General features: G+C 40.6%; 2 protein-coding genes across 2 annotated transcripts in view; both read right to left on the bottom strand.

Annotated features, from left to right (window-relative positions):
* Nucleotides 1-2353, bottom strand: part of OTOGL (otogelin like) — a 95648-nt gene extending 93295 nt beyond the window's left edge. Inside the window, exon 1 of the mRNA XM_067468495.1 lies at nt 2192-2353. Within this exon, the coding sequence (XP_067324596.1) occupies nt 2192-2270 (79 nt within the window). The 5' untranslated portion in view covers nt 2271-2353. The remainder of the gene's footprint in view (nt 1-2191) is intronic.
* Nucleotides 2354-9925: 7572 nt separating this feature from the next.
* RPS16 (ribosomal protein S16) lies at nt 9926-13979 on the bottom strand. Its single transcript, XM_060777398.2, has 6 exons — nt 13874-13979; nt 13720-13772; nt 12027-12128; nt 11090-11186; nt 10390-10437; nt 9926-10125 (listed from the first exon to the last, which is right to left on the bottom strand). Exons 2-6 carry the CDS (start codon nt 13765-13767, stop codon nt 9980-9982), a joined length of 441 nt encoding a protein of 146 aa, XP_060633381.1. The 5' UTR covers nt 13768-13772; nt 13874-13979; the 3' UTR covers nt 9926-9979.
* Between the last annotated feature and the right edge of the window lie 12019 nt (nt 13980-25998).

Here is a 25998-nt window from a genome sequence, read left to right as displayed (position 1 = left end):
ATGATGAAGCGATCAAGGAAGGAAGGGGAAGAAGAGGAGGTTATTCCTTTTCTCCCTCCTCCCTTGTCGCCCATTGCTCCAGCCAATGTCACTGCAGGTGATGATTGACCAGTAGGATCTATGTTTCAGGCAAAGACCTAAGCAAGACAGAATGGAAGGGGATGGCTGTCTAACAGCTCCAAACCAAGTTCTGCACCACGACATAGTCAAGACTCCCTCCCACCTCTGCAACAGCTGGGGAAAGGTGGCTATGGGAGCAATCTCAGGGCTCATCTACCTTACAGCATGCTGGATTGGCCCTGGCTTAGAAGGTCAGTGTAGATGTCCCACACGAACATCCTTGAATAGAGACGGTTGTCTAAATTATTGTTATTAGACAAATTTTCTCATTGTCCCATTTTTGCTTATGAAAATTCTAAGTAATTGATGGCCACCAGACATTCATTGTCTACCCCAGTCCAAGGAACACAATCTTTGAATTAAACCTACACTATTTTTAAAATCTGATTTTGCTTTCTTACTTAGAACAATTTCTTTTTGGGCAAGGGAGAAGAGGTAACATTGGTATATATTATTTAGCTATTGTTTCCTTCCAAACATACCTAGAGTGGAATCAGTTAACATACACCCACCGTTGCCAACTACCATGTGTGAAGTGGAGTTCCCTGGCTTTTACCAAATCTTCAAAGGCATCCATTACCCCCAAATAGTTAAGAATCATTCATCTGAGTTACTGAGTTTCCAGTTATAAAACAGATGTGACAATGGAAAAAAAGCATACTGGCAATCTTTTGGACAGAAAAAACATTCCTGAATATGAAAAAAAAAACTTAAAATATTTTTCATTTCTATAGTGTATTACAGTAGTGTCACAATGTCATACAAAATGAACTTTCAAGGGCATACAAATGAGGTATTCAAACTCACCCTGAAGTTCTTTTCAGAAGAGGTAATTCGCCAACAGAGCCTGTTCAATATAAATAGGAAACATCAGTCTCTCTCTCCTTGAATCTAGTCTATAGGCTGAGTTCGGAAAAACACCAACAGCAGTCCAATTTCAAAAGCAAGAATAAGTTAGGTTCTCTCAAAAGGATGGACAGGATTGTCAGTTGCACCCATAAGGAATATTTCGTAAAAGTAAAGCAATATTGTTTGGATTGGTCTTTATAATGACATAGGCCTGCTTTTTCAAAAGACTGAAGTTTTTAGAATTTGGGATGCCCAGCACATGGACATCTAGAGATAGTTGTGTGCATACAGCACATACATGAAGTTATACTTGATTATAGTGCAATGATTCATTCACAATTCCTGAAGAATCAAGTTCACTGTTATTAATGTGAATGCCCTCCCTATTTAAAATATACACTTTGGTATGTTTTTTGGACTATGAAAATATTTTTTTTCCTTTGCTATCCAAATTTACTGCATGCCTTTCTACTATTGGAGATATTAATTTCTCATGGTCATATGAAAATCATAATTTTTAAAATAATTTTTCAAAATATTATTTGCAAGAGTAAAGAAAGCACTTCCTAATATTTTATCTAATATTAAATATTTATTCTAATGTTGCAACACACTGCAGGTAAAGAATAATTGTGAAAAATGCTACACGTCCCTACGAAATTCTAGAAAGGCTAGTTAAAATGCCATTGAAACCAATACAGGTTTACTCAAAAATTCTACTACTATTCTATTGTATTCATTTTGTACTCAAAAGTAAGTCTTTGTGTGCTTTTCCTGACTGAATGTTTACTACGTACACATCCTTGTTAGATCCAAAATACTATTTTCCTATTATTATTATTAATAATAATAATAATCCAACCCCATCACTTTGGACCACCTTTTTAACAGCAAAACTGTCCTTGTTAGATCCAAAGCAGTGTTTTTTTTACTCATAATAATAATCTATGTAAAAGAATGGGATAAACATCAAGGTAATGAGGCTATTTATACCAAACACAGCATTCAAAATATTATAGATATCTAAAATAAATAAATTACAGATACCCACTAAAATACTATAAAAACAATAAAAGCAATAGTAAAGGAACAGATAATTTGCTTATTTTCTGGCAGGTCAAAACAATGACAAAACAAAGTGCAAGCTTCAATTTCTCTAGACGCTACACTTTTTTTCTATGACAAAGATTGTATAAATGCCTCACAGTCCAAAACAACTTACCTTTCAAACAAAAGAACAGAAAATGAAGCCAAAATACATCCCACGGTATCATGAAATTGATTTTTCTCACAATGTTCATCTCAGTGCAGCTTCTTAATGTGAGTGCTCTTAACTATGATGGCATCTTAAAAGTTAACGTCCTGCGTGAGTCCTTGTAAATACGATTAACTGAAATAGAATAGAAGAAAAATAAACAAAATGGAGCTTTGCTTTGTTGCGCTCAAGCTTTTTTTAGAGCTTTGGAAATGCTACATACGTTTTGGCTGGGTTTGTCTCATTAGTAATGCATGGTAGCTCCTTACCTGAGTCAGTATTAGTTACATGAGACCCTACGTTCCTACTCCTCTTTTGGACTGAATCGACCCTTTATAACGCTTGGGGACAGTGACACAGAAAGAAACCTTGCCGTACCATGATACCGTGAGAGATCATTTTGCATCTGTCTGCTTTGAAGCCTGTGCTGATCAAATTTTCCTCTTTTTTCTCGGTAATTTTCATATTACAAGCAACTTAGAGAACAAACCTTCAATAGTTTTCATTAGCTTTTTGAAAGGTCCTGTAGTTTTAATAGCCAGGATGTCACTTTGATTTGAAAAATATTCATTTGTAACAAAGTCTTAATTTAACCTTCTGATGATCAAGCCCAACAAGTGATCTAGAAAAGTGATGTGGCCTGTTTCTCCCTGAATTATTCCTTTTATTTTCATCTTGATAGGGTTTTTTAACGTATAAGATAAATAACGAGATCTCTGTTTATTTTTTTATCCCCCTTTACCCTGTTAGTTACTTTACGGATAGCTAATGATCTTACTTTTTCTAGGTAGATGCCTCCCATTTTAGATATGGAATCATACTGATTCCCTGACCATTATTCAGAAAAGTTCTATAAAATGCAGGACAGGAATATTACAAATTCAACTGAACAAGTATGCAATGCAACTGCATCATTCAACAAATAGTGTTTTGTCAACAGACCCCCCATATTTAGCAAATTGCCTCAAACATTTTAGGATTCAGCTAATAGCAATACAAGTGTATGAAAAGACCTACCAAATTGTATCTGTCTTGTCATATTGTGGCTCCAGTAAAATATTTTTCCCAGCTTCCTTCTGGTTGCAGCACACAATTTTTGTTCAGCAATGATAGCAAATGCATTACTTACTTACTTACTTACTTAGGCGATCCCTTGTTGTCCGAGTAGGATTGTCTTCCAAGGTTGGTGTACTGGCAGTGGGTCCGTAGGTGACAGTGGAGCCCTATTCTTGACCTGCATGCTCTCCCGCAGTGGGGGCATCGGTTTCCAGGTGGAAGGCGGTCCCGGTCAGGATTGGCTTGACACGCCTTCCTCTTGGTACGTTTCTCTCTTTCACCCTCCATTCATGTCTCTTCAAATTCTACAGCACTGCTGGTCACAGCTGACCTCCAGCTGGAGTGCTCAAGGGCCACGGCTTCCCTGTTCTCAGTGTTTATGCCAGAGTTCTTAAGGTTGGCTTTGAGCCCCTCTTTAAATCTCTTTTCCTGCCCACCAACATTCCATTTTCCATTCTTGAGTTCAGAGTAGAGCAACTGCTTTGGGAGACGGTGGTCGGGCATCCGGACAATGTGGCCAGTCCAGAGGAGTTGATGGCGGAGGACCATTGCTCGAATGCTGGTGGTCTTTGCTTCTTCCAGCATGCTGACATTTGTTCTCTTCTCTTCTCAAGAGATTTGCAGGATTTTTCGGAGGCAACGCTGATGGAATCATTCTAGGAGTTGCATGTGACGTCTGTACTGTAGATAGTCCACGTCTCGCAGGCGTATAGCAGGGTTGGGAGGACAATAGCTTTATAAACAAGCACCGTGGTATCCCTACGGATGTCCCGGTCCTCAAACACTCTGTGCTTCATTCGAAAAAAGGCTCCCCTCACAGAGCTCAGGCAGTGTTGTATTTCAGTGTCAATGTTGACTTTTGTGGAGAGGTGGCTGCCAAGGTAGCAGAAGTGATCAACATTACCTTCTTCCTTAAAAGGTAAAGGTTTCCCCTTGGCATTAAGCCTAGTTATGTCTGACTGGTGTGTGTGTGTGTTTGCTCATCTCCATTTCTAAGCCAAATAACCGACATAGTCCATAGACACCTCCAAGGTCATTTGGCCAGCATAACTGCATGGCGTACTGTTACCTTCCTGCTGAAACGGTACCTGTTGATCTACTCAGATTTGCATGTTTTCAAACCGCTAGGTTGGCACAAGCTGGGGCTAACAGCAGGAGCTCGCTCTGTTCCTTGAATTTGAACCACTGACTTTTCAATCAGCAAGTTCAACAGCTCAGCAATTTAAACCACTGAGCCACTGGGGGCTTCTTCCCTACTAAACAGCAATGATCTGATTTTCTAAGTGTTGCAAAATAATAGCAAGTATTTTCAAAACAATTTTTTTGGAACTATAGATAACCTATGATATTCTAACTTCAGTACAGTCTTGCTTATCCAACATAAACGGGCCGGCAGAAAGTTGGATAAGCAAAAATGTTGGATAATAAGGAGGGATTAATGAAAAACCTATTAAACGTCAAATTTGTTATGATTTTACAAATTAAGCACCAAAACATGTTTTACAACAAATCGACAGAAAAGGCAGTGCAATACACCATAACATTAAGTAGTAATTTCTGTATTTACAAATTTAGCACCAAAACAGAGAAGGATTCTTTCTTTCTTCTGTCCTGGACGTTATTCTGTGCGGGAGGCAGACTGTGTTGGGTAATGCAGAACATTGGATGAGCGAAGGTTGGATAAGCAAGACTCTACTGTAATTATAACTCTTGCTATGTGTCCTCATTTCTTACTTATATTAACCATATCAGGGGCTTTTGGGGGCACAATTTGTTCAGAGGAGGGTTGCGTCTCTGATTTCCACTGAAGCTGAGAGAATGTTGTTGCAGTTTATATGAAAGCAAACCCAGATTGTATGCAGTCGTGTCCAGACTTCCCAGCCCTTTGTTCATCCACAATGAGTAAATATGAGCCAAGTAAATGGGAAAATCAAAATTTAATCTTATGTAACAGTCAAATAAGTGGCTTCAAAAACACAAAATATCCAGCTTTGAAATAGCTCAGTCCATCTGCAGAAAGAAACTCACATAAAATCCTTAGCATTAAATTCATGCATCTTCGTTGTAGATTTCTTCTTCCTTCAAGTGGTGTAAGGATACAAGCGTAATAGGCTCTCAGCCTGGAACTTACTCTGTTTAAATTCTGAAGCAAGTGTTTCAGTAAGTCCCAAAATCCATTACAAAACACTCCCCAAGTTATACCCCATTCAGAGAGTGGTTCAAGCTTGTTAACCTTGATTGCTTCCATTACTTAGGTATTTTTCCTTAACACACACCCAGGAAATGATCCTTGCCGAAACTTAGTCATATACATACATATACCATAATAAATGTGACTTGTCCAAGTAAATCCTGTTTTCTCAGTGTCATGGAACCCTTCCAAACAGGCCAAATATCCAGGATCTGATCCCAGATATTCTGCTTTAAACTGGATTATATGAGTCCGCACTGCCACATAATCTGGAATTAACAGAAAACCTGAGATCAGAACCTGGGATATAGGGTCTGTCTGAAAGGGTCCTTGGTCCAACACTCAAATTAGTACACCATGCTGGCTTTCTATACTGGAATAAATATAGTTTGATGTGGCTCTACAAGGAGTCATTATGGCCAAAGCCATAATAGGGGTCTAGAACCTCAGTTGGCACACTAGTTTTAATTGTACAAAGGCCCTCCTGACTGTTGCTAAAACCAGGGCTGAGTTCAAAAGTGAATGAACCTAAGATTTCAGGGGAGTGTAAGCACAAATACTATGAAGAATCCAAGTCTTGAGCCATAACACATATTTTGGGGCAGTTGGAACATTTTCCTCACAATTAGCAGTGCAATGAAAGGCTTACTAAAGAAGATACATTACAACAAACTATAACCTAGAAATCCTGCATATATCTTGCTGTTTTCTATTAATATTTTACTGCCTTCTCACTAATTATAATCCATGTTTAGTTCAGCATATTAGACTATTAATTTTGTAACATATTATTCCTTCTTTGTTATAATTTGATGTTCATATGCATTTTTGTATACAATTGGATGCTTAGTGCCATGCATTTAGTCAGCCGTTTTCATCCAGTGATTATGATTCTGTAACTATATTGTTTTGCAATCATGTTTTTAAAACTTTTTGTTTTGGAATATAATCCTTGCTTATTTTCCAACTGATCAGGAGCATACTGTCTTGTTTGGATTAAACTTCAATCTGCTTACCCCAATCTCATGCATTATTGACAACAGAAGCTGGTGTAGTACCCAAATCACTTCCTGGGAGTTAGACAGAAGGGAGAATGATATAAGCATACTGATGATACCAAACCCTAAACCTCTGGACATCTTCTCCTAGAGTATTCATGGATATGCTAAATACTAAAACTAAACTAAACCATGAGGAACACCACAGGCTGATGGCCAAGGTATTGATTAGGAATCCCCTAGGATGACCTTCTGGATGCATTCCTCCAAAAACTGAAACTGCTCCAAATCCCATCTCAGAGATGCAGTCCAGGTCATCATGGTCTGTCATGATTGATAGTATCTAAAACCACCAAAAGGTCTAGCAGAATAAACAGGTATGTAGTAACCTGTAAACAAGTCATCCACACCAAAGAGCCAATTTCTACACCATAATGAAGCCCAATGCCAGTTTAAAATGAGTTAGATAATCTAGATTGAGAAACCGCTGGAGCGGAGAAACCACAACAGGCTCCAAAACAGTGCACAAAAAGGCAGCAGGAAACACTCCCAAGAGTTGTGAGGAATCCATCTGGACTAATAAACCTGCTAGGATGGGCCAAACTACCGTAATTTGCCTCTGACTCCCACAGAAACTCTGAATCCCCATGAATCTAACCTCACCAGGTAGTGATCTGACAATGACCACAGAAATATAGTCACATACTTTGAACTGGTACAGAAAAATATAACTTTAAAAATTGTCTTTAAAAAGAAAAAAGATCTGTTATTAATCTCAAGTAGTCTAAGTCCTGCAATTTTAAACTGTTTAGCAGTGTAAGGAAAGGCATTTGAACTGCATTTGTTTTATGTCTGATTTCTACTTAGAACTGATTTAACAGTACATGTGTAAGAATACATTGGGGAACAGGTTTGCAAGCTATAGTACTAGTGAAATCAAATACAGGTAGGCACAGGAGATCTGGTATATACATATATATACTTACTAGGCCTGTTTGATCAAGAAAAAATTTGTTTCTAAATTCGATTCTTAATTGGGGTGTTTTTTTGTTTCGATATTTAAAATATTTACAAAACTTTCCAAAAAAATGTTTTGTTATTTACGAAATTTCGTAAATATTTACAAAACATTTTAGAAACAATTTTTTTCTTGATCAAACAGGGAGCCAAGAGGCATGTCGAGAATGCCAAGCAACCGCATACCTTCCTCGCCTCAGCAAGGCTTTCCAACGCGCGCGCGCTCGGATAAAGAGGAACTTTTCCCAACTTTGTACGCGACACACACGAGATCAAACACGAGTGTCAGAGCTGATAAGCGTTGGGGGCAATGCTCACTCCACACCCGATCCATTTCCCGTTCACAGGCTCCTTCCACGGTGCCAGGAAAGCCGTGCCAAAAACAAGTTCCCAAACTCCGTGCGTAAAAGCGCACGGCGAGGGCGCAACGGCAAAGGCGCACGGTACCCAACATCCAAGCCCGAAAAGCACCGCTCTTTGCCGGTGGATTGGCTCACCCATCGCCTGAAGTGTAGATCCAACCCAGGACGACCCTCTCCACGGCTCCCATCCGACTCCAAGCCCTTCCCTGCCCCGACTGAGCAAGAAACGGAGCGGCTCCCCGCAGCGCCTGGGTTGGGCTGAGCCCTCCTGATTCTCAAGCCTCCAAAGCCCGGTGCGCTCTTCCCATTCGTGGAGAAGCACGTCGCTCAAAAGGAAGAGGCATACATTGGTCTCTTAGAGGAACTACACCTCCCAGCATGCCTCAGTCTTCCAGGGCGGGGCAAATCCTCTTCCTTTTGAGCGACGTGCTTCTCCACGAATGGGAAGAGCGCGCCGGGCTTTGGAGGCTTGAGAATCAGGAGGGCTCAGCCCAACCCAGGCGCTGCGGGGAGCCGCTCCGTTTCTTGCTCAGTCGGGGCAGGGAAGGGCTTGGAGTCGGATGGGAGCCGTGGAGAGGGTCGTCCTGGGTTGGATCTACACTTCAGGCGATGGGTGAGCCAATCCAGGCACCAGCAGCAAAGCAGCCTCCATCCCATTAACGAGCGGAGCTGAAGCTCGTTAAAAAAATGGGGCTGCTGTATCGATATTTTCAAACCCTTCCGGGTTTGAAAATATGTTTTGATATCGCGTCGGATATGCTAAAAAAAACGAATAAATTCCGAAAAAACGAATTAACGAACGAAAACGGACAGCCCTAATACTTACACACATACCAATTTCACATAACCTACCTATGAACAAAGCTGCATACATTCCCACGATGTATCATTTTCCATGCGTTGGATTTTTTGTTGGTGTCTTCAAGCCATTTGTGACCCTAAGAGTTTTCTTAGTAAGCGGGTTTGCTCTGGCCTTCCCTTGAGAACAACTTGCCCAAAGGTCACCCAGTGAGCTTCCATAGCTGAGAGGGAAATTGAACTGAGTTTTCCGGGGCCCTGGAATAACACTCAAATCACTCACTATGCCACAATGACTCTCATTGTATTTGGGTACACCAATTTAATTATAGACACACCGCGGAAAAGCCTCTGGCAAAGAAACTTCTTTGTGATATCTTTTTATGCCCACTGGGTTCTGCCTTGCTATGAACTATTGAAAACACTATTTGTATAAGGAGAGTGAAGCAGAGCAGCTAAAACAGTGGTTCTTAACCTGTGGGCTGCAGATCACCAGTATGCCGCAAGGATGAAAATCTGGTCCGTGAGCTTCCTTCCTTTTTATTTCCATTCTTTTTCATGGCACCCCTCATTCCTTCTGTTGCTGACCATGGTTTATGTTCTGTATCAGCAACTAGAGCTGATGTGGTCTATCTAATGCAATTTTCTGAATCAGCACCCCAAACTAAATCTAAAGATGACCAAAAACTGATTCGTAACCCTTTTGGAACTAATGATGGAGAGTGATCCTTGATCAAACTGGTCCCTGGTCAAAAAAAGATTGGGAACCACTGAGCTAAAACCTTCATATTCAGGCAAGCTATAAAAACTGAATGTTTCAAAGAACACATTGAACTGTTTTAATGGAATTATTTACTATTTACAGTATACAGCAAATAACTATTTATAGTTACTTCCTGTAAGCCACCCTAAGACCCTTCCAGGAGAGGGGGCGGGATATAAATAAAGCTTACTATTTTTTATTTATCACAGCTTGATATTTTAATTGCATGTAAATGTTCTAACAATTGTATTGAGTTTAATTACCTTTTGTATGTTTTTATTACTTTTTACATGATTGGTTGCTTTTGGGTCCCAATCTTGGGGAAAGGCAGAGTAAGAATGTTAATATAAATGGGGGGTGAGACAGCTGCTATTTCAGTGACTACTGCTCAGTCACACATACATTGATCTCAGTTTTGCACAACCATTATATCTTTTAATTCTGACAATTGGATTGCTGTTCTGTTTGAATGAGCAAACATGCATGAGAATTAAAGCACAGATTTCAGACAAAATATGGTATTAAATTTCTGTCATTTTTATTTGAAAAGACAAATGTAAAATTTTCTTTTTAACGGTAAGACTTCTGGTAACGTGCACGAGCACCAGGTCCACCAAACTTCTTGGACTCACAACGACGAGGATCAGCAACCAACAGAGTCCTGTCATACTGGATAAGGATATCCTTTATTTCCTTCTTGGAAGCCTCATCCACATCTTGGGGGAAAAAAGAATGTCTGTGTTAGCTACTAAAACTTTCACTTATGTTCAGTGCTGGATGTAGTTCACAAGCATAATTTGGTATTATGACTACCAAGAGAAATCTTTTTTTTAGATTGAGTATTGAGCTAGAACTAATACATTGCTACTAAGCCGTTCTGAGTCCCCTTCAGGGTGAGAAGGGCAGCACATAAATGTCGTAAATAAATAAATGCACGTTTCAAGTCATGTATTTTTAAAGAACACAGTCAAGCAACTTACATTTCTGGTAATAAGCCACCAATGCTTTGGAAATGGACTGCCGAATTGCTGCAAAAGAAAAAAAAGGTACGACAAAAATGTTAAAATGTATAGTAATGACACAAAGGCTAGGCTAAAAGTCCTAACAATTAGATTCTGGGAGCTAGTTTATAATTTTTAGAAAACATATCTATAACTACATTAATTTATATATTGGTTTTTATTTACTTGACACCTTTCTCCCACTATAAGCAACCAAAACAGCTAATAATTTCAAAATTGAAACGAATAACAAACAAAATTAATTAAATAAGCAACCAAACTATAAACATTCATTTGAAATTGAATTTGGAGGGCTACCTCCACTATAGCCACCTCCTTGCCTCTGAAAAAGCCTGTTTTCTTTTTTAATGGAGGTAAAAATGTTATCGTATACCAATTTCACTAGGTGTTTCAATCTACCCCATCTAATGGGTTAAAAAAAAACAGGTAAACCTCTGATTCACTTACTGATTTTTAAAAGACATATAAGTAAGTGTGGGGAGAAATAAAAGGAATGCATCCAGGATGTCAAATACACTTGTAAGGCACAGGTGACCAGCAATTCAATCAGAACGTAGGAAGCATTTTAATACTTAATTTACAAGATTGTTAACAATTTATACATACAAATCCTATATTTTTCCCATTCAAAGAAATGAAGTAGCTCACAAACTCTTACCATATATTTGCGCTACATGACCACCACCCTTAACACGGACTCTGATGTCAACTCCTGCGAAGCGCTCCTTGCCCAAAAGAAGAACTGGTTCAAGCAGCTAAAAAAAGAACATTTTAGTTATAAAAGCCTTAAGCATTCTTTTAAAAATCAACATGCTTAAACTATGGCAATTAAGAAGAAAGGTCAAAGTATTTCTTGGTCCACCCACTGTTTGTCTATCATTATTAAACTAAACTTATGAAATATGCCTTTAATGAACTAGGATATTGTTTGAGGTTTGTACAACCAACAATGAAGAGACTCTTTCACAGTTGGACAATTGGCAAATGTTACCAATACAGCATATAAAGCTTTTACAGACGTACCAATATAGACATCTTTAGATATTAATTGTTCTCTGCTAAGAAAGAAGCTATCAGACTCACAGATAAGATAGCCTGGATAAAAATGGAAGTTACTTTGCTGCTGTTAATGGATTCGGAATTTTATTGCCCTTTGCCCTTAATCCTCACCTAGCCAAAAGGGGGAGTTGACTCACTGGTATTTCTATAGAAAATCTTAACATAATCAAAGATATAGCCAAACATGTAAGAAATACAGTACTTATCAAACCCAACACCAACAAAAAGTCTTGTACCCATAACATAGGCTTTTGTAAACTAGTGCAATTCGTTCAATGCAGTTATCTCAACTTTTTATTTCACATATGTTTGGATGGATAGGGCACTGAAATTAATGGGATTTAGCAAATGGAAGCTCAAACAGAATTAAAGATATTCCTATGTATTAAGGAAAAACAAAATTCACAGCTCCCTTTCCATTTGCAACCATGCCAATTTCAGCAACATGCTTCAGGTTGATAAAACAGTAGTCATCCACAATACATATTCAATGTGAAGTCTTTTTCGACATTCATGAAATATAAGCATCAACTTACTTTATACTGCAAAGTTCTGGGCTCTATCATTTCCAGAGGTCTGCCGTTAACCTTGATAAGGCCATTTCCTCTTTTGCAGTGAGCTACTGCAGTAGCAGTTTTCTGAAATAAAATGTATTTTAAATTCAAAAATTACAATATAACATTTGCACAAGTTAGTCATGATAACTAGTGAAGATTTTGAAGTATGCCCCTATACACAAAATATCAATTATGAACTATATCGTTTCGACCGTGACTACGATCACAATAAAAAAGGTTTCAATGTACTACAAGATCCCTTTGCATACTAAATGTATAGTTTACTATGTATTTGAAATATTAGAACATGAAAATGAGCACAGGTTGAGCATCTCTTATCTGGAATTCCAAAACTCCAAAATTCAAGATAGTTTTCTGATGATAAAGTATTTAGTGCAGGAATGACTAGTGGGAACGAGAGACAGGGCCGTTTCGGTGGTGACCCTCAGCTTTGGAACTCCCTCTCCAGGACAATTAAATCAGTTCCCTCCCTCCTGACCTTCAGGAAGAAAGTTAAATGCTGGTTGTGGGACCAAGTGTTTGCACAATGATTCCCAGTGCAACACCCATTACTTTCCTGCTGGAGTGGTACCTATTGATCTACTCACATTTGCATATGTTTTCAAACTGCCAGGTTGGCAGAAGCTGGGGCTAACAGCAAGTTCAGCAGCTCAGCGGTTTAACTCGATATGCTACTGATTTTGGCTCATTTTTGTTGTATATTTTATGTGTTCTCTTTTGCACTGCTGGTGCCTTGTAAGATACTCTGAGACCCTTTAGGGAGATGGAGCGGGATATAAAGTTATTATTCTTATTATCTTCCAAAAATCTGTACGTTTTTAATTTTTTGTGTTATTGTCTATATGTGAGATATTAATTGTATTATTTGCTTATTGCTTTGTTGTTATACTGATGTGTTGTTGGGCTCGGCCTCATGTAAGCCGCCCCAAGTCCCCTTTGGGAGATGGTGGCGGGGTATAAATAAAGTTATTATTATTATTATTATTATAAGCCACTGGTGGTCCCAAGCATTTTGGATAACGGATGCTCAACCTGCATCATGGATGTATCTCAATATTAAAAATCCTGAGAACTATTCAATCTGCAACTCCTTGTTACTACTAAATTACCTTTAGAACAGGCCTGGCCAAACTTGGGCCCTCCAGGTGCTTTGGACTTCAACTCCCACCATTCCTAATAGTCTCAGGTACCTTCCTGAGGCCTAGATGGAAAGGAAAGGGCCTGAGGCTGTTGGGAATGGTGGGAGTTGAATTCCAAAACACCTTGAGGGCCCAGGTTTGCCCATACCTGCTTTGGAATGTGTATATTAAACAGAAATGAATTCAACCTCATCTCTAAGGAGCATGGCCCTCCCGTTTGAGCCCTAGACTGTGAGGAAACGTGGCTGCGTGTGGCTTAGGGCGTATTTCCACTGCGGAATTAATTCAGATCGACACCACTTTGGCTCAATACAATGGGATTGTGAGTTATAGTTTTACAAGGCCTGTGGCCCTCTTCTGCCTGGCTGCTCAGAGAGCTCCAAATCTCAAAAATTCCATAACATGAAGTCAATAAAGAGCACTAAACGAAGGCGCCCCCGCTTTGCCACGCCATCCCAAGCGAGTGGGGAGAGGAAGTAGGCCTCGTTTCCCGGGAGCCACGCAAGCCTCACCTTCCTGCCGAAAACCTGCACGCTCTGGAGGGGTCCCTTGGCCGGCATGGCGCCTGCGGGAAGGAAGGGGAGAGAGAACAAGGCGGTGAGCGAGAGGAAGGCCTTCGCGGGGAAACGGACAGGCGAGGCCGAGCGGAGCCCCCCAGACACTCACCCAACTGTCCGCGAGAGCAGCCGCGAAAGGAAGGACGGGGTTTCCCACGCCGCTTTCACAGGGGCCGGCGTGAGGCGCGGAGCCTGGCGTCATTTCCGGCAGCGCGACACTCCCGGGGCGTGCGCGCTTGCTTGCTTTACGGCCGACCTGGCAGGCCGAGGCTGGTTTCGACTTTGTCGTTTGCCTTTAATAACCTGAAGGATCGGAAGTGGAGGGTTTGATGGTTCAGTCTATCATTATTATACAGCCGCCGAATCTATTATGTATTTTTAGAGTCTATCAAAATGAAGCAGTTTTTGAGGAGTGTATTTTTATTTCTTTTCCCATCTTCCATCCATTTTAGCAGGCCTGGGCCAACTTGGGCCCTCCCTCCAGGTGTTTTGGCCTTCAACTCCCACCATTCCTAACATCCCCACTGGAGTTAGGTTTAGGTTTAGGCTTCAGTGGCTGAGGGGGGAAAGGAAAGGGCCTGAAGTTGGTAGGAAATGTGAGAGTTGAAGGCCAAAACACTTAGAGGTCCGAAGTTTGCTCATGGCTGCATTATACAGACTCAAGCCGAGTGACAACAAATAATGACAATACAAATTAAAGCAAGAAATGCATTAAAATGTGAGAATTTAAAAAATTATTTACTTTTTTTATATACCGCTTTTCTCAGCCCTCCGGCGACTAAAAGCGGTGAACAACATCAATACATTCATTTAAAACATATTGTTTAGCCTTACTGCTTTGTTTTGTGTGGATATCTTGTGCTTTAATGGTCAATGACTAATTGATTAATGAATTGAGGGTCATAAAATCTGCAATGAACAGCTGCAATAAATCACTGCCGACTGAAAGGTGGCAAGTTCGAAGCCCGAGTCGGAGTTGAGCGTTGGACTGTTAATAGCTTTTTTTAAACTTTAAAAAATGCCCAGCTCACTGTCAACCTAAGCAGTTTGAAAATAGCTGTGAGTAGAAAAATTAGGGACTGCTTAAAGTGGGGAGGCTAATTTATGACACGATAAAAATGCCGGAGAACAAGGAGAAAATACAGGGCGAGGCAGCATAACTTCCTTTTTTCAAAACTTAATAAAACCTATTGTATGGATCAGATTTTTTTTGTAATGTAGGCGCATACCTAAAGTTTTTTTTTACGTAGTTTTGAAGATCAAATTAGGTAGGCAACGTCCCCTATTCTCCATTCTCCATACACAGTAAACCAATTTCTGGCGTTTGCCATGACTCTTGCCAGCATAGCAGGTGTTATGTTGGCAATTTCTTCCTGGATGTTGGTCTTCAAATCTTGAAGGGCCCTTGGACGGTTCACATAAACACGGGATTTCAAAAAACCCCATAGAAAAAAATCACAAGGAGCCAAATCTGGAGAGCGGGCCGGCCACTCAAAATCCGCTAGAAAAGTAGGCCTTAACGGCAAAAGCACACTCCTCACTGTTCCAACGCACGATGGTGACTGAACTGTGTCAGGACAAAACTTTATACTCCCGCCTCTTGAACGAGACCACTAGTGCTCCGCTATATCTTTAACCAACTGAATTGTGGGCATTTTAAAAAAGGAAGTTATGCTGCCTCACCTTGTACTACGATCAAAAAGGCTCAGTTCCACAGTGGATGAAGCGACAGCTCCCCCTGTGGCCGAATTGAGCAACCTCCTGGATCTGGTGGAAGAATTGCTGAATGGCCTCTATCTGTCTGTATGTCTTGTATTTCAAAAACGGCATTGTTTGCCATGTATATATGTATTGTGATCCTCCCTGAGCCCCCGTCGGGGTGAGCAGAGTGGAATAGCAAAACTGTAACATAAATAAATAAATAGCATGATGGTTTTATACCCTGAAGCTTACACAATTTAGGCTTCTTCCACACAGCTAATTCAAATCCCTCATTTTCTGCTTTCAACTGGAATAATAATAATAATAATAATAATACTTTATAACTTTATTTATAGGAGCCAGCAGTGGCGCAGCAGGTTAAACTGCTGAACTTGCTGACTGAAAGGTTGGCGGTTCGAATCCGGGGAGCGGTGTGAGTTTCCACTGTTAGGCCCAGCTTTTGCCAATATAGCAGTTCAAAAAATTCACATTTGAGTAGATCAATTTATTTATCGTGTCATCAGCAACCATTGTATTACAATTCCAACAGAGCAAAACAAACACAGAGATTAAAAAGAAAAAGAAAAAAAAGAAAGAAAAAAAACCACACAGATTTTGTAAATTTGGTATTTGGTTAAATGTCCTTTGACCAGTATCTGGCCACTTGGAGTGCCTCTGGGGTTGCCGCAAGAAGGTCCTCCATCGTGCATGTGGCAGGGCTCAGGGTGCATTGCAGCAGGTGGTCAGTGGTTTGTTCTTCTCCGCACTCGCATGCCGAGGATTCCACCCTGTAGCCCCATTTCTTAAGATTGGCTCTGCATCTCGTGGTGCCAGAGCGCAATCTGTTCAGCGCCTTCCAAGTTGCCCAGTCTTCTGAGTGCCCAGGGGGGAGTCTCTCATCTGGTATCACCCATGAATTGAGGTGCTGGGTTTGGGCCTGCCACTTTTGGACTCTCGCTTGCTGGGGTGTTCTAGCGAGTGTCTCTGTAGTTCTAAGAAAACTATGTCTTGATTTAAGTCGTTGACGTGCTGGCTGATACCCAAACAGGGGATGAGCTGGAGATGTCTCTGCCTTGGTCCTTTCACTATTGGCTGCTACTTCCCGGCGGATGTCAGGTGGTGCAATACCGGCTAAGCAGTGTAATTTCTCCAGTGGTGTGGGTCGCAGACACCCCGTGATAATGCGGCATGTCTCATTAAGAGCCACATCCACTGTTTTAGTGTGATGAGATGTGTTCCACACTGGGCATGCATACTCAGCAGCAGAGTAGCATAGCGCAAGGGCAGATGTCTTCACTGTGTCTGGTTGTGATCCCCAGGTTGTGCCAGTCAGCTTTCGTATGATGTTGTTTCTAGCGCCCACTTTTTGTTTGATGTTCAGGCAGTGCTTCTTGTAGGTCAGAGCACGGTCCAAAGTGACTCCCAGGTATTTGGGTGCGCTGCAATGCTCCAGTGGGATTCCTTCCCAGGTAATCCTCAGAGCTCGGGATGCTTGTCTGTTCTTAAGGTGAAAGGCGCATGTCTGTGTTTTAGATGGATTAGGGATCAGATAGTTTTCCCTGTAATAGGCAGTAAGAACACCTAGAGCTTCGGAGAGCTTCTGTTCTACCATCTCAAAGCTCCCTGCTTGAGCAGTAATGGCACGATCGTCAGCATAGATGAAACTTTCTGTCCCTTCTGGCAGTGGCTGGTCATTTGTGTAGATGTTGAACATGGATGGAGCAAGCATGCTCCCCTGAGGCAGGCCGTTCTTCTGTTTCCGCCATCTGCTTCTCTGGCCCTGGAATTCAACAAAAAAGCTCCTGTTTTGTAGCAGGTTTCCTATGAGGCGGGTGAGGTGGTAGTCCTTTGTGATATTATACATTTTTCTCAGGAGGAGGCGGTGGTTCACAGTATCATAGGCTGCTGACAAGTCTATGAAGACAGCTCCTGTGATCTGCTGCCTTTCAAAGCCATCTTCTATGTGCTGGGTCAGGTTCAGCACTTGCGATGTGCAGCTTTTGCCTTTTCTGAAGCCAGCTTGCTGTGGGATCAGACAGGGGTCTATATTTTCCATAATTCTATGCAGAATAAGTCTCTCCAGAACTTTGTAGAGGTGGCACAACAGGGAGATTGGTCTGTAGCTTTTTGGGTCATTACGGTCTTTGCCTGGCTTCAAGATGGCGATGACTCTTGCTTTCCTCCAGATTTTGGGGATCTGACAGGATGCAGTGCAGTTGTTCATCAGCTCCAGCAGCCAGCGCCTTGCTTTTGGGCCAAAGTTCTTGATTTGTTCCATCCGTAGATCATCCAAGCCAGCTGCTTTGCCATTCTTACATTTGTTGAGAGCCATGTCCAATTCAGTAGATGTAAAGGGTTCATGGAGGTTGTTGTTCTCAATCTCCGGCTGTCTGGCTATTGGTTTCTTTCCTACTTTGGTGGCAAGGTTGGGTTTCCCATTCTTCAAGAGTTGGTGTGCTATCTGATCTGCCTTTATGTTGGCATGGGTATTAGTTTGTGAGGGATCGTTGCTCAGCCGTCTCAGCAGCCTCCACGCCTTCTGGCTGCTCCTGCCCATGTCGACCTCTGTGATCAGCTTGATCCACTGTTCTTTCTTGGCTTCAGAGATGGAGGACACAATGCTCTGCGCTGCCTGAAGAGTCTGCTCACTGAATGGGTCTTCGTTGTGGAGCCTGTAATAGTTTTCCAACAAGGCAGCTGTTTCAGAAGTAATGCCCTGGAGGTAGTGGGTTCTGCAGCCTCTTGGTATAGAGGCCCGTGAGCAGGTTTTCACTATTTCAATAAAATGTTCATATTCCTCAGGGACTGGCGCGACCGATGTGATCATGTCGTCTAACATGTCTGAGAATTTAGTCCAATCTGCCTTTCTGAAGTTGTATCTTCGTTTAAATCGAACTTCCTGAGGCCTTATTGTTGGGAACAGTTGGCATATTATTGGTCGGTGCTGTGTGTTTGGGATTGGTGGTCCCACTGATTTGGTGCATTGCTGTACGATGCTGTCGCTCACAAATAAGAGGTCTGGGTTATAACCTCGGTGCCATCTCCCGCTGTTGTAGGATGGTGGGAGCTTGCTATCATGGATGAGTGATAGTTTGTGCAGTTCAGACCAGGACAGGACAGCCTCTCCATTTCTGTCCTCTTGGGCATAGCCCCATACATGGCTATGGCTGTTGAAGTCACCAATTACTACCGCCCTTTGGTGCCTGTCAAAGTTCTCGGGGGAGGAGAAGCAGAAATCTTCATTTGGGGGCTTGTACACAGAGGTGATGGTGATGTTATTAAGCTCTACTGTTATAACCTCGATATTGTTTTCTTCAGTGTTGTGGGCACTGCTGACTTGGAGGCCTGGTTTGACAAAGACAGCACTTCCATACTGCGCATGTGGTCTTTCCGCTACTAGGATCATTCCTGGAACTTTGGGTCGTTTCTGTCGTTCATCCCTGTGTGTTTCTTGGACACACAGCACGTCACATTTCTTATCTCGGCACAGTTCATAGAGCAGTTGTTCTTTGGCAGCTGACATTCCTTCGATGTTGATTGCGATTATTGTCATGGTTGGTCCTGAAAAGGACCGTTGGTTGTTTTGCTTCCTTGTTTGCATGCTTCAAGTTGTCTCCGGTTGCTTCTGGGTTGAGAGAATCGGCCGTCTACGAAGACGTTGCCCAGGGGACGCCCGGATGTCTTGCAATCCTGCGAGGAGGCTTCTCTCATGTCCCCCAGTAGATCAATGAATACTGCTCTAACTTGAAGGTAACGGCGTTCCATGCCTGCCACATGATCTTGGAGGTGTCTACTGACAATGGCGGCTCTTCAGCTTAGAAATAGAGATGAGCATCACCCCCTCCCCCCCAGAGTCGGACGTGACTAGGCTTAATGTCAGGGGAAACCTTTACCTATTTATATCCCACCCTATCTCCCCAAGAGGACACAGGGAGGTTTCCAGCAAAGTAACAAAGTGGCAAATATACAGTGCTGAAAACAAACAAATAACAAATCAAAACTGGCTAAAACTATCTCAATTTAAATGTATGAAATTAACTGAAAAATAACCAAAAATTGAACTTAAATAAACCTAACACATCACATTATAAACTCTTTAAAAATTGTATTGTCGAAGGCTTTCGTGGCTGGAATCACTAGGTTCTTGTAGGTTTTTTCGGGCTATAGGACCATGTTCTAGAGGCATTTCTCCTGACGTTTCGCCAACATCTATGGCAAGCATCCTCAGAGGTAGTGAGGTCCTCACTACCTCTGAGGATGCTTGCCATAGATGCAGGCGAAACGTCAGGAGAAATGCCTCTAGAACATGACCCTATAGCCCGAAAAAACCTACAAGAACCTCTTTAAAAATTGACTAAAAATGCATTAAAAGCTGAGGTGGTTTACAGCATCTAACAGTGGTAGGTGTCCAATATCTAGGCAAGGATATATATGGGGATGTACTAGTCCTCCTCTCTGTAAGCTAAGGTGCATAAGTAAGATTTTAAAAGCATTTTAAAGGAGAGGATAGAAGGGGCCATTTTTAGTTCTTCAGGGAGGAAGTTCCAGAGGCGGGGAGCGGCTGCACTTGAGATGGGAGTGGGACTGAGAGCAGTGTTTTGTCTGCAGACCACAGTGCCCGTGCTGGTTTGTATTCGAAGATGCAGATTTTCAGATAGTCAGGGCCCGAACCATTTGGGCTTTAGAGGTAATAACCAGCAGTTTGTATTTAACTTGGAAGCAGAGCGGCAGCCAGTAGAGCTGCTGTAACATGGGAGTTGTTCACATATATGGTAGTGTGGACTCATTTTATAGCAGGCATTGTGGGATTTTCTGCCTTGATATTCTGGGGTATATGGCTGTGTGTAAGGGCCCTCAGTAGAACAAAAACTTTGTAATCCTGCATAAAACAACGAAAACCCAATACAGGTTATTTAAAAAGAAACTGGAAATACAATTCCTGGAGAGTCAGGAGCCGGTGGGAGATTGAGATTATTTCCCACTCCCCGTTGATTTACAGTTCTCCAGAGTAACTGCTTCCTTTTTGTGTGTGGAAAGAACTGCATTTTCAAATGTGCAACATTTTTAGGTGACTACTAACACCTTATAGGCTTTGTCTCCATACAATGCGAATTGGGTGACATTAACAACAGATGGAAAATAATAATTATTAACCATCATTTAACATTTTTGCTTTTCTTTTATAGAAATGTAGGCTGGTTTTAGAGTAATTTGGCATTCTAAACTAAAAATGAGCTCCATCCCATTCATAGAATCATAGAATCAAAGAGTTGGAAGAGACCTCATGGGCCATCCAGTCCAACCCCCTGCCAAGAAGCAGGAATATTGTATTCAAATCACCCCTGACAAATGGCCATCCAGCCTCTGCTTAAAAGCTTCCAAAGAAGGAGCCTCCACCACACTCCGGGGCAGAGAGTTCCACTGCTGAACGGCTCTCACAGTCAGGAAGTTCTTCCTAATGTTCAGATGGAATCTCCTCTCTTGTAGTTTGAAGCCATTGTTCCGCGTCCTAGTCTCCAAGGAAGCAGAAAACAAGCTTGCTCCCTCCTCCCTGTGGCTTCCTCTCACATATTTATACATGGCTATCATATCTCCTCTCAGCCTTCTCTTCTTCAGGCTAAACATGCCCAGTTCCCTAAGCCGCTCCTCATAGGGCTTGTTCTCCAGACCCTTGATCATTTTAGTCGCCCTCCTCTGGACACATTCCAGCTTGTCAATATCTCTCTTGAATTGTGGTGCCCAGAATTGGACACAATATTCCAGATGTGGTCTAACCAAAGCAGAATAGAGGGGTAGCATTACTTCCTTAGATCTAGACACTATGCTCCTATTGATGCAGGCCAAAATCCCATTGGCTTTTTTTGCCGCCATGTTTAACTTGTTGTCCACGAGGACTCTAAGATCTTTTTCACACGTACTGCTCTCGAGCCAGGCGTCACCCATTCTGTATCTTTGCATTTCATTTTTTCTGCCAAAGTGGAGTATCTTGCATTTGTCACTGTTGAACTTCATTTTGTTAGTTTTGGCCCATCTCTCTAATCTGTCAAGATCGTTTTGAATTCTGCTCCTGTCCTCTGGACTATTGGCTATCCCTCATCAAGGACAATCCATTGAGATTCGTCCAAGAGCCTATGGTTCTCCTGTATGTGTTCCTGTTGCACCTGGTCTATTGTTGGGGATGGTACACCTGCACGATTGTGCAAGTGTGAATGTTGTGAATTATCAGATTATTTGTTGTTGTTTTGGTTCACAACTTTCTTTGACTTTTCATTTTGTAATAAATAAGATTTCTTGAGGTAAAGGATAACAGTAAGAAATGGATTAAAGTCTTCTAATAGGCTTTAAAACACTTTACTGATAGAAAACACCAAGAGTGACACAAGAAATCACACTGGAGCATCAGAATTACAACTGAATTGATTAAAAAAAACATTACATTTGTGAATGAATTGTGTGGAATATTACATTTTTCTTGTGCTTTTCCTTTTGTTCACTTCTTGGACTTCATGCCAACTTTACTTTGCTGACGTAAAAACTAATGTTTCTCTTTACTTTTGTTCTCTACCTACCAAGTGTATGTTTCATTTGAAGTTGGAAACAATTATGAGTTTCTTACATATTTTCAAAATAATTGGCTAATGTGTTTGTCTTGGATGTAACCAAAAAAATTCCATGACACCTAGTCATGGTCTTAATTTTTTTCAGTGTGCTCTTCTTCATCTGCTCCACCTTCTCAATTAAATTTCAAGCCAATCGTTTATTTTTCTTGCTTCCTACACCATGCTTTTCCTAACATTTCTTCTTGATAAACTATAGATTTGGAAAAGCTTGTCTAAAATTTTACATTTGATTTGTCCTAATAAATGTAGTACCTGGTGATAAATATGAAATTGTTATTTTGGACTTCAGCTTCCAGAAATCCCGACCATCTTACCAGCTGTTAGGAATTGTAGGAGATGAAGTTCAAAGCACCTGGAGGTGCACAGTTTGAGAAACTTCTCTAGTTCCAAATCTCCTCTTTTCCAATATCCATTTCATGTTAAACTACTAATTTTACAAACTTCCAGAATGTGTGTGCCATCTAGTGGTGATTTAATATTGTTATCAATGCAAAGCATAATAGAGGGATTATAAATCAAATTCTCAATAGCTCCAAAGTATGTCCCTAATGTCATTGGAGTAAGAGGATGAAAATAATGATTCTTCTTCCAGGGGGTTTTCTGGTAGAACTGGTTTACTGTAAATAATGACATTCAGTCTCCAGACCAGTCTACAGGCGAAACTACACTGAGGCCCAGTGAAAAAGCTTTGGAACTCTGTCAGTGTAATGCACTTATAATTTTGACAATAGAGCACTAGTTATAAACAGTTAAAATTTACATTCTTTCGAAATGTCACAGCCATCTTGTATGTTATACAGAGTTTTAAGAACTCAACACAGGCAATCTGCTAATTTTATTGAACTATAAATGTATATAAACTCATGCTACCACATCTGAGTTTACATTTTGTGGCACTGGATATTTTTAGTATTAGGTCACACTCTTCAAATTCCACCTGCAATTGCTTCTGTGGGTACAGGGTGTTTGTATTTCCTAAAATATGCAGAAATTCCCACACACACAGAACACAATCATTGAGTTACAGATGCTTGTTTTATTAAAATAAGTGAGTACTCAAATTGATAAAAACATAACCAGCTGTACACATTGCATTTAGTTTGCCTTTAAATGTATGTCCCTTTAAAGTAATGCAGTGCAGATACAAAATATCCCCATTGTGATGCACATTTAAATACACATTCAATTAATACTTCCAATTCCTGATCCATAAGCATGATGTGTATTAGTGATGACTTGTATGTTACAGCTAATGATGATGTGCACAGGTTGTTGCTAAATTACCTAATCATATTGAATTTACATTCTTGCTTGGTACCTTTTCTTTTCCCCTAAATTTTCATGCAGATTCTTGTGGAACCTGGTTTTGTGAATGGTTTGGACACCATCACTCCACACCTAGTGAATTGTTTTGTGAAGTTCTTTAAAATTCAAATCTATGTCAAAATCTAGAGAAGTCACATTCCTTTGAAATCATAAAAATAAACTGTCAATTTTTTTCAAAGATCTCTGATATCAAATGAAATAATGGGAGCAGGGCTAGATCTTTTAATATTTAGAGCAATGAAATTGTCACTAACCTTAAATTATTAGCACCCTTTCTATGATAAATCAGTGCTTCCTCAGCCAGATGAATGTGAGCTTTTATTACTTTCTGAAGCTTATAAGATAATATTTCAGCTTGCATTTCAGCATAAAATTGACAGATTGGTCTGCAGTTTACACACCGGTTGCCATCTTTGCTTGGTATAACAATAACAAAAATGAAAACTTCATAAAATGGTGGGAAGTAGTCTTCGTGAAAAATCTCTTGGTACAAACAAGTCCAGGACCTCTGAGATGTGCTGGGCAGGAAGCAAATTGACTTAGTACATTTTGTACAATGTTTTCCAAGACATCCTCATATTGAATTCTAAACAGCTTTTTACAAAAGGCATATGTTACCATCCTCCCACTCATACTGGCTTACAATGAGTGCAGGACATGAGGTGGCACAGCCTTCATTTTTAGCAATTCAAAGGCCATTTGCAATTTATAATTTGTGCATCTGCCTGCAAATTTATATTGACTCATGAATTTCATACAATTTCTTGTTTTCTTCCATACTATACAGTTATAGCAATAGAATTTCACTTCCCTTCTCACCTATTGTGAAACTTTCCACGGCCTTGGCTACATTGTATGGAAAACTGGAGTTTGTTGTTTGATGACGTACCAGAATTCCAAATATCCCTCCCAAAACTGCAAATTCCATGACTCCAGAGGATAAAGCCATGGTTTTTGAAGTTGAAATATAGTGCAATAATCATGTAATGTGAAAGGGTCCAAGGAAGCTCTCTTTTGCAGACATAGATCAAAAACTGTTATTGAAGAAACCAGACAAAAATGGCCCCCATAGCTACATCCAGTTCTCCTTGTTTCTGTATATACTTTCATTTGTTTTAGAAAAAATGTCAATGTTGTTAACAACACACTGTATATGGGAGGAACAAAATTAATAGATATAGATAGGTAAACAAGCTGGAAACTGGGTCAACTGACTGTTATTGTAAAATAACTTGCAAGTCAACCAGACAGTTTGGTATGGCATGAAGAGGACTCAATAAATGCATCAATTCCTAAACCTTTACATTATGTTACATCACACTGCATTTTTGTATAATCATTCTTATAGAGATAAAGAGAATGCTTATGATATGATCTGCATAGTAACATTTCCAGTTTTATTTCTAATTAAATATGTATTAGATTGAATTTTTCCTGGTAGAAGCCCAATGGAAACTGGTCCATCAAGAAAAAGGCTTAAGGCATTCAATAACAAGGCTGTCCCTCACCCCCCCCCCCAAAAAAAAAAAAATCAGCTTCCAAGTGTCTTGGAAAGCTGTGGTAGAAGATCAAGAAACAGGAAATCCTCTTCTAATAAGAGCCTAATACTTCTTCATAACTTTTCAGAGAAAAATGCATGAAGGGACAAGAAAGCAAACCAAAAATTGTCTCCACCAGATGGAAGAAGGGAAATGTGTTACAGAAATGAGATGGCAATCGCTTCCCTTATCACCTTTTCTGATGAAATTTTCATGCATAAATGCTGAGGGTTTGTTTTTCTTCTGGAACATAAGGGCTATCCCTTCCACAAGACAAAACATGACAAGCTGACTACAGAAAAAATGTATTTTTGTAGCAATGACAATCACTGATGCTTGCCTTTTTCTCTTCATGCTGCTCATAGGTCTGAAATCCAGCTGGCCAGCAAAATTATGTATATGTATTTCTGTTTAGCTGAAATGTTTCTATTTTTGATTTTGATATGTGTGTGTATGTCCACACATACACACATGAGCTATTGTATGGTGTATGGCATATTACAGAAGATAAAATAGATTAACAAATAATAGTTTGGTTGACTATTTTGCTATCTGTTCAGTGTAACTGATTATGGTCCAGAGTTTATGGTTTGCATTCCTTGTCAGTAAAAAGCCATAACCTTGTAGCTAGGAAATTTACAAACCAAACCCAAGCTTTGACAAGGCAGTGAGGACATAATGTGATAAAAAGAATAATAATACACAGTAGTAGTACCGGAAGTAGATTTGCTGGGATAACATGAATTCATCTTTCATCTTGTTCTAAAATCTTTGCTTTCGTCCTGTTATTCCATCCTTTTTTCTGCTCCAGTACAGCTTTGTGAAATTTGTAGAGTTGCGGGATCAGAATTTTCCAAAGCAGTGCCGTTGCCACAGCATCCCATATTGCCAAAAGTTAAGAAATACTTGGAGCACCATACAATTCATGCTGCTCATATGTTTCTTTGTTGTTGTGTGTCTTCAAGTCATTCCCAACATTGGCGATCTATCAAAATTTCTGAGGTTGAGTGTGTGTGACTTGCCCAAAGGCAATCAGTGGATTTCCATGG

The sequence above is a fragment of the Anolis sagrei genome, chromosome 5 (genome assembly GCF_037176765.1).
Source record: "Anolis sagrei isolate rAnoSag1 chromosome 5, rAnoSag1.mat, whole genome shotgun sequence".
NCBI classification, from domain to species: Eukaryota; Metazoa; Chordata; class Lepidosauria; order Squamata; family Dactyloidae; genus Anolis; species Anolis sagrei.
This window is presented reverse-complemented; position numbering and strand designations above follow the sequence as displayed.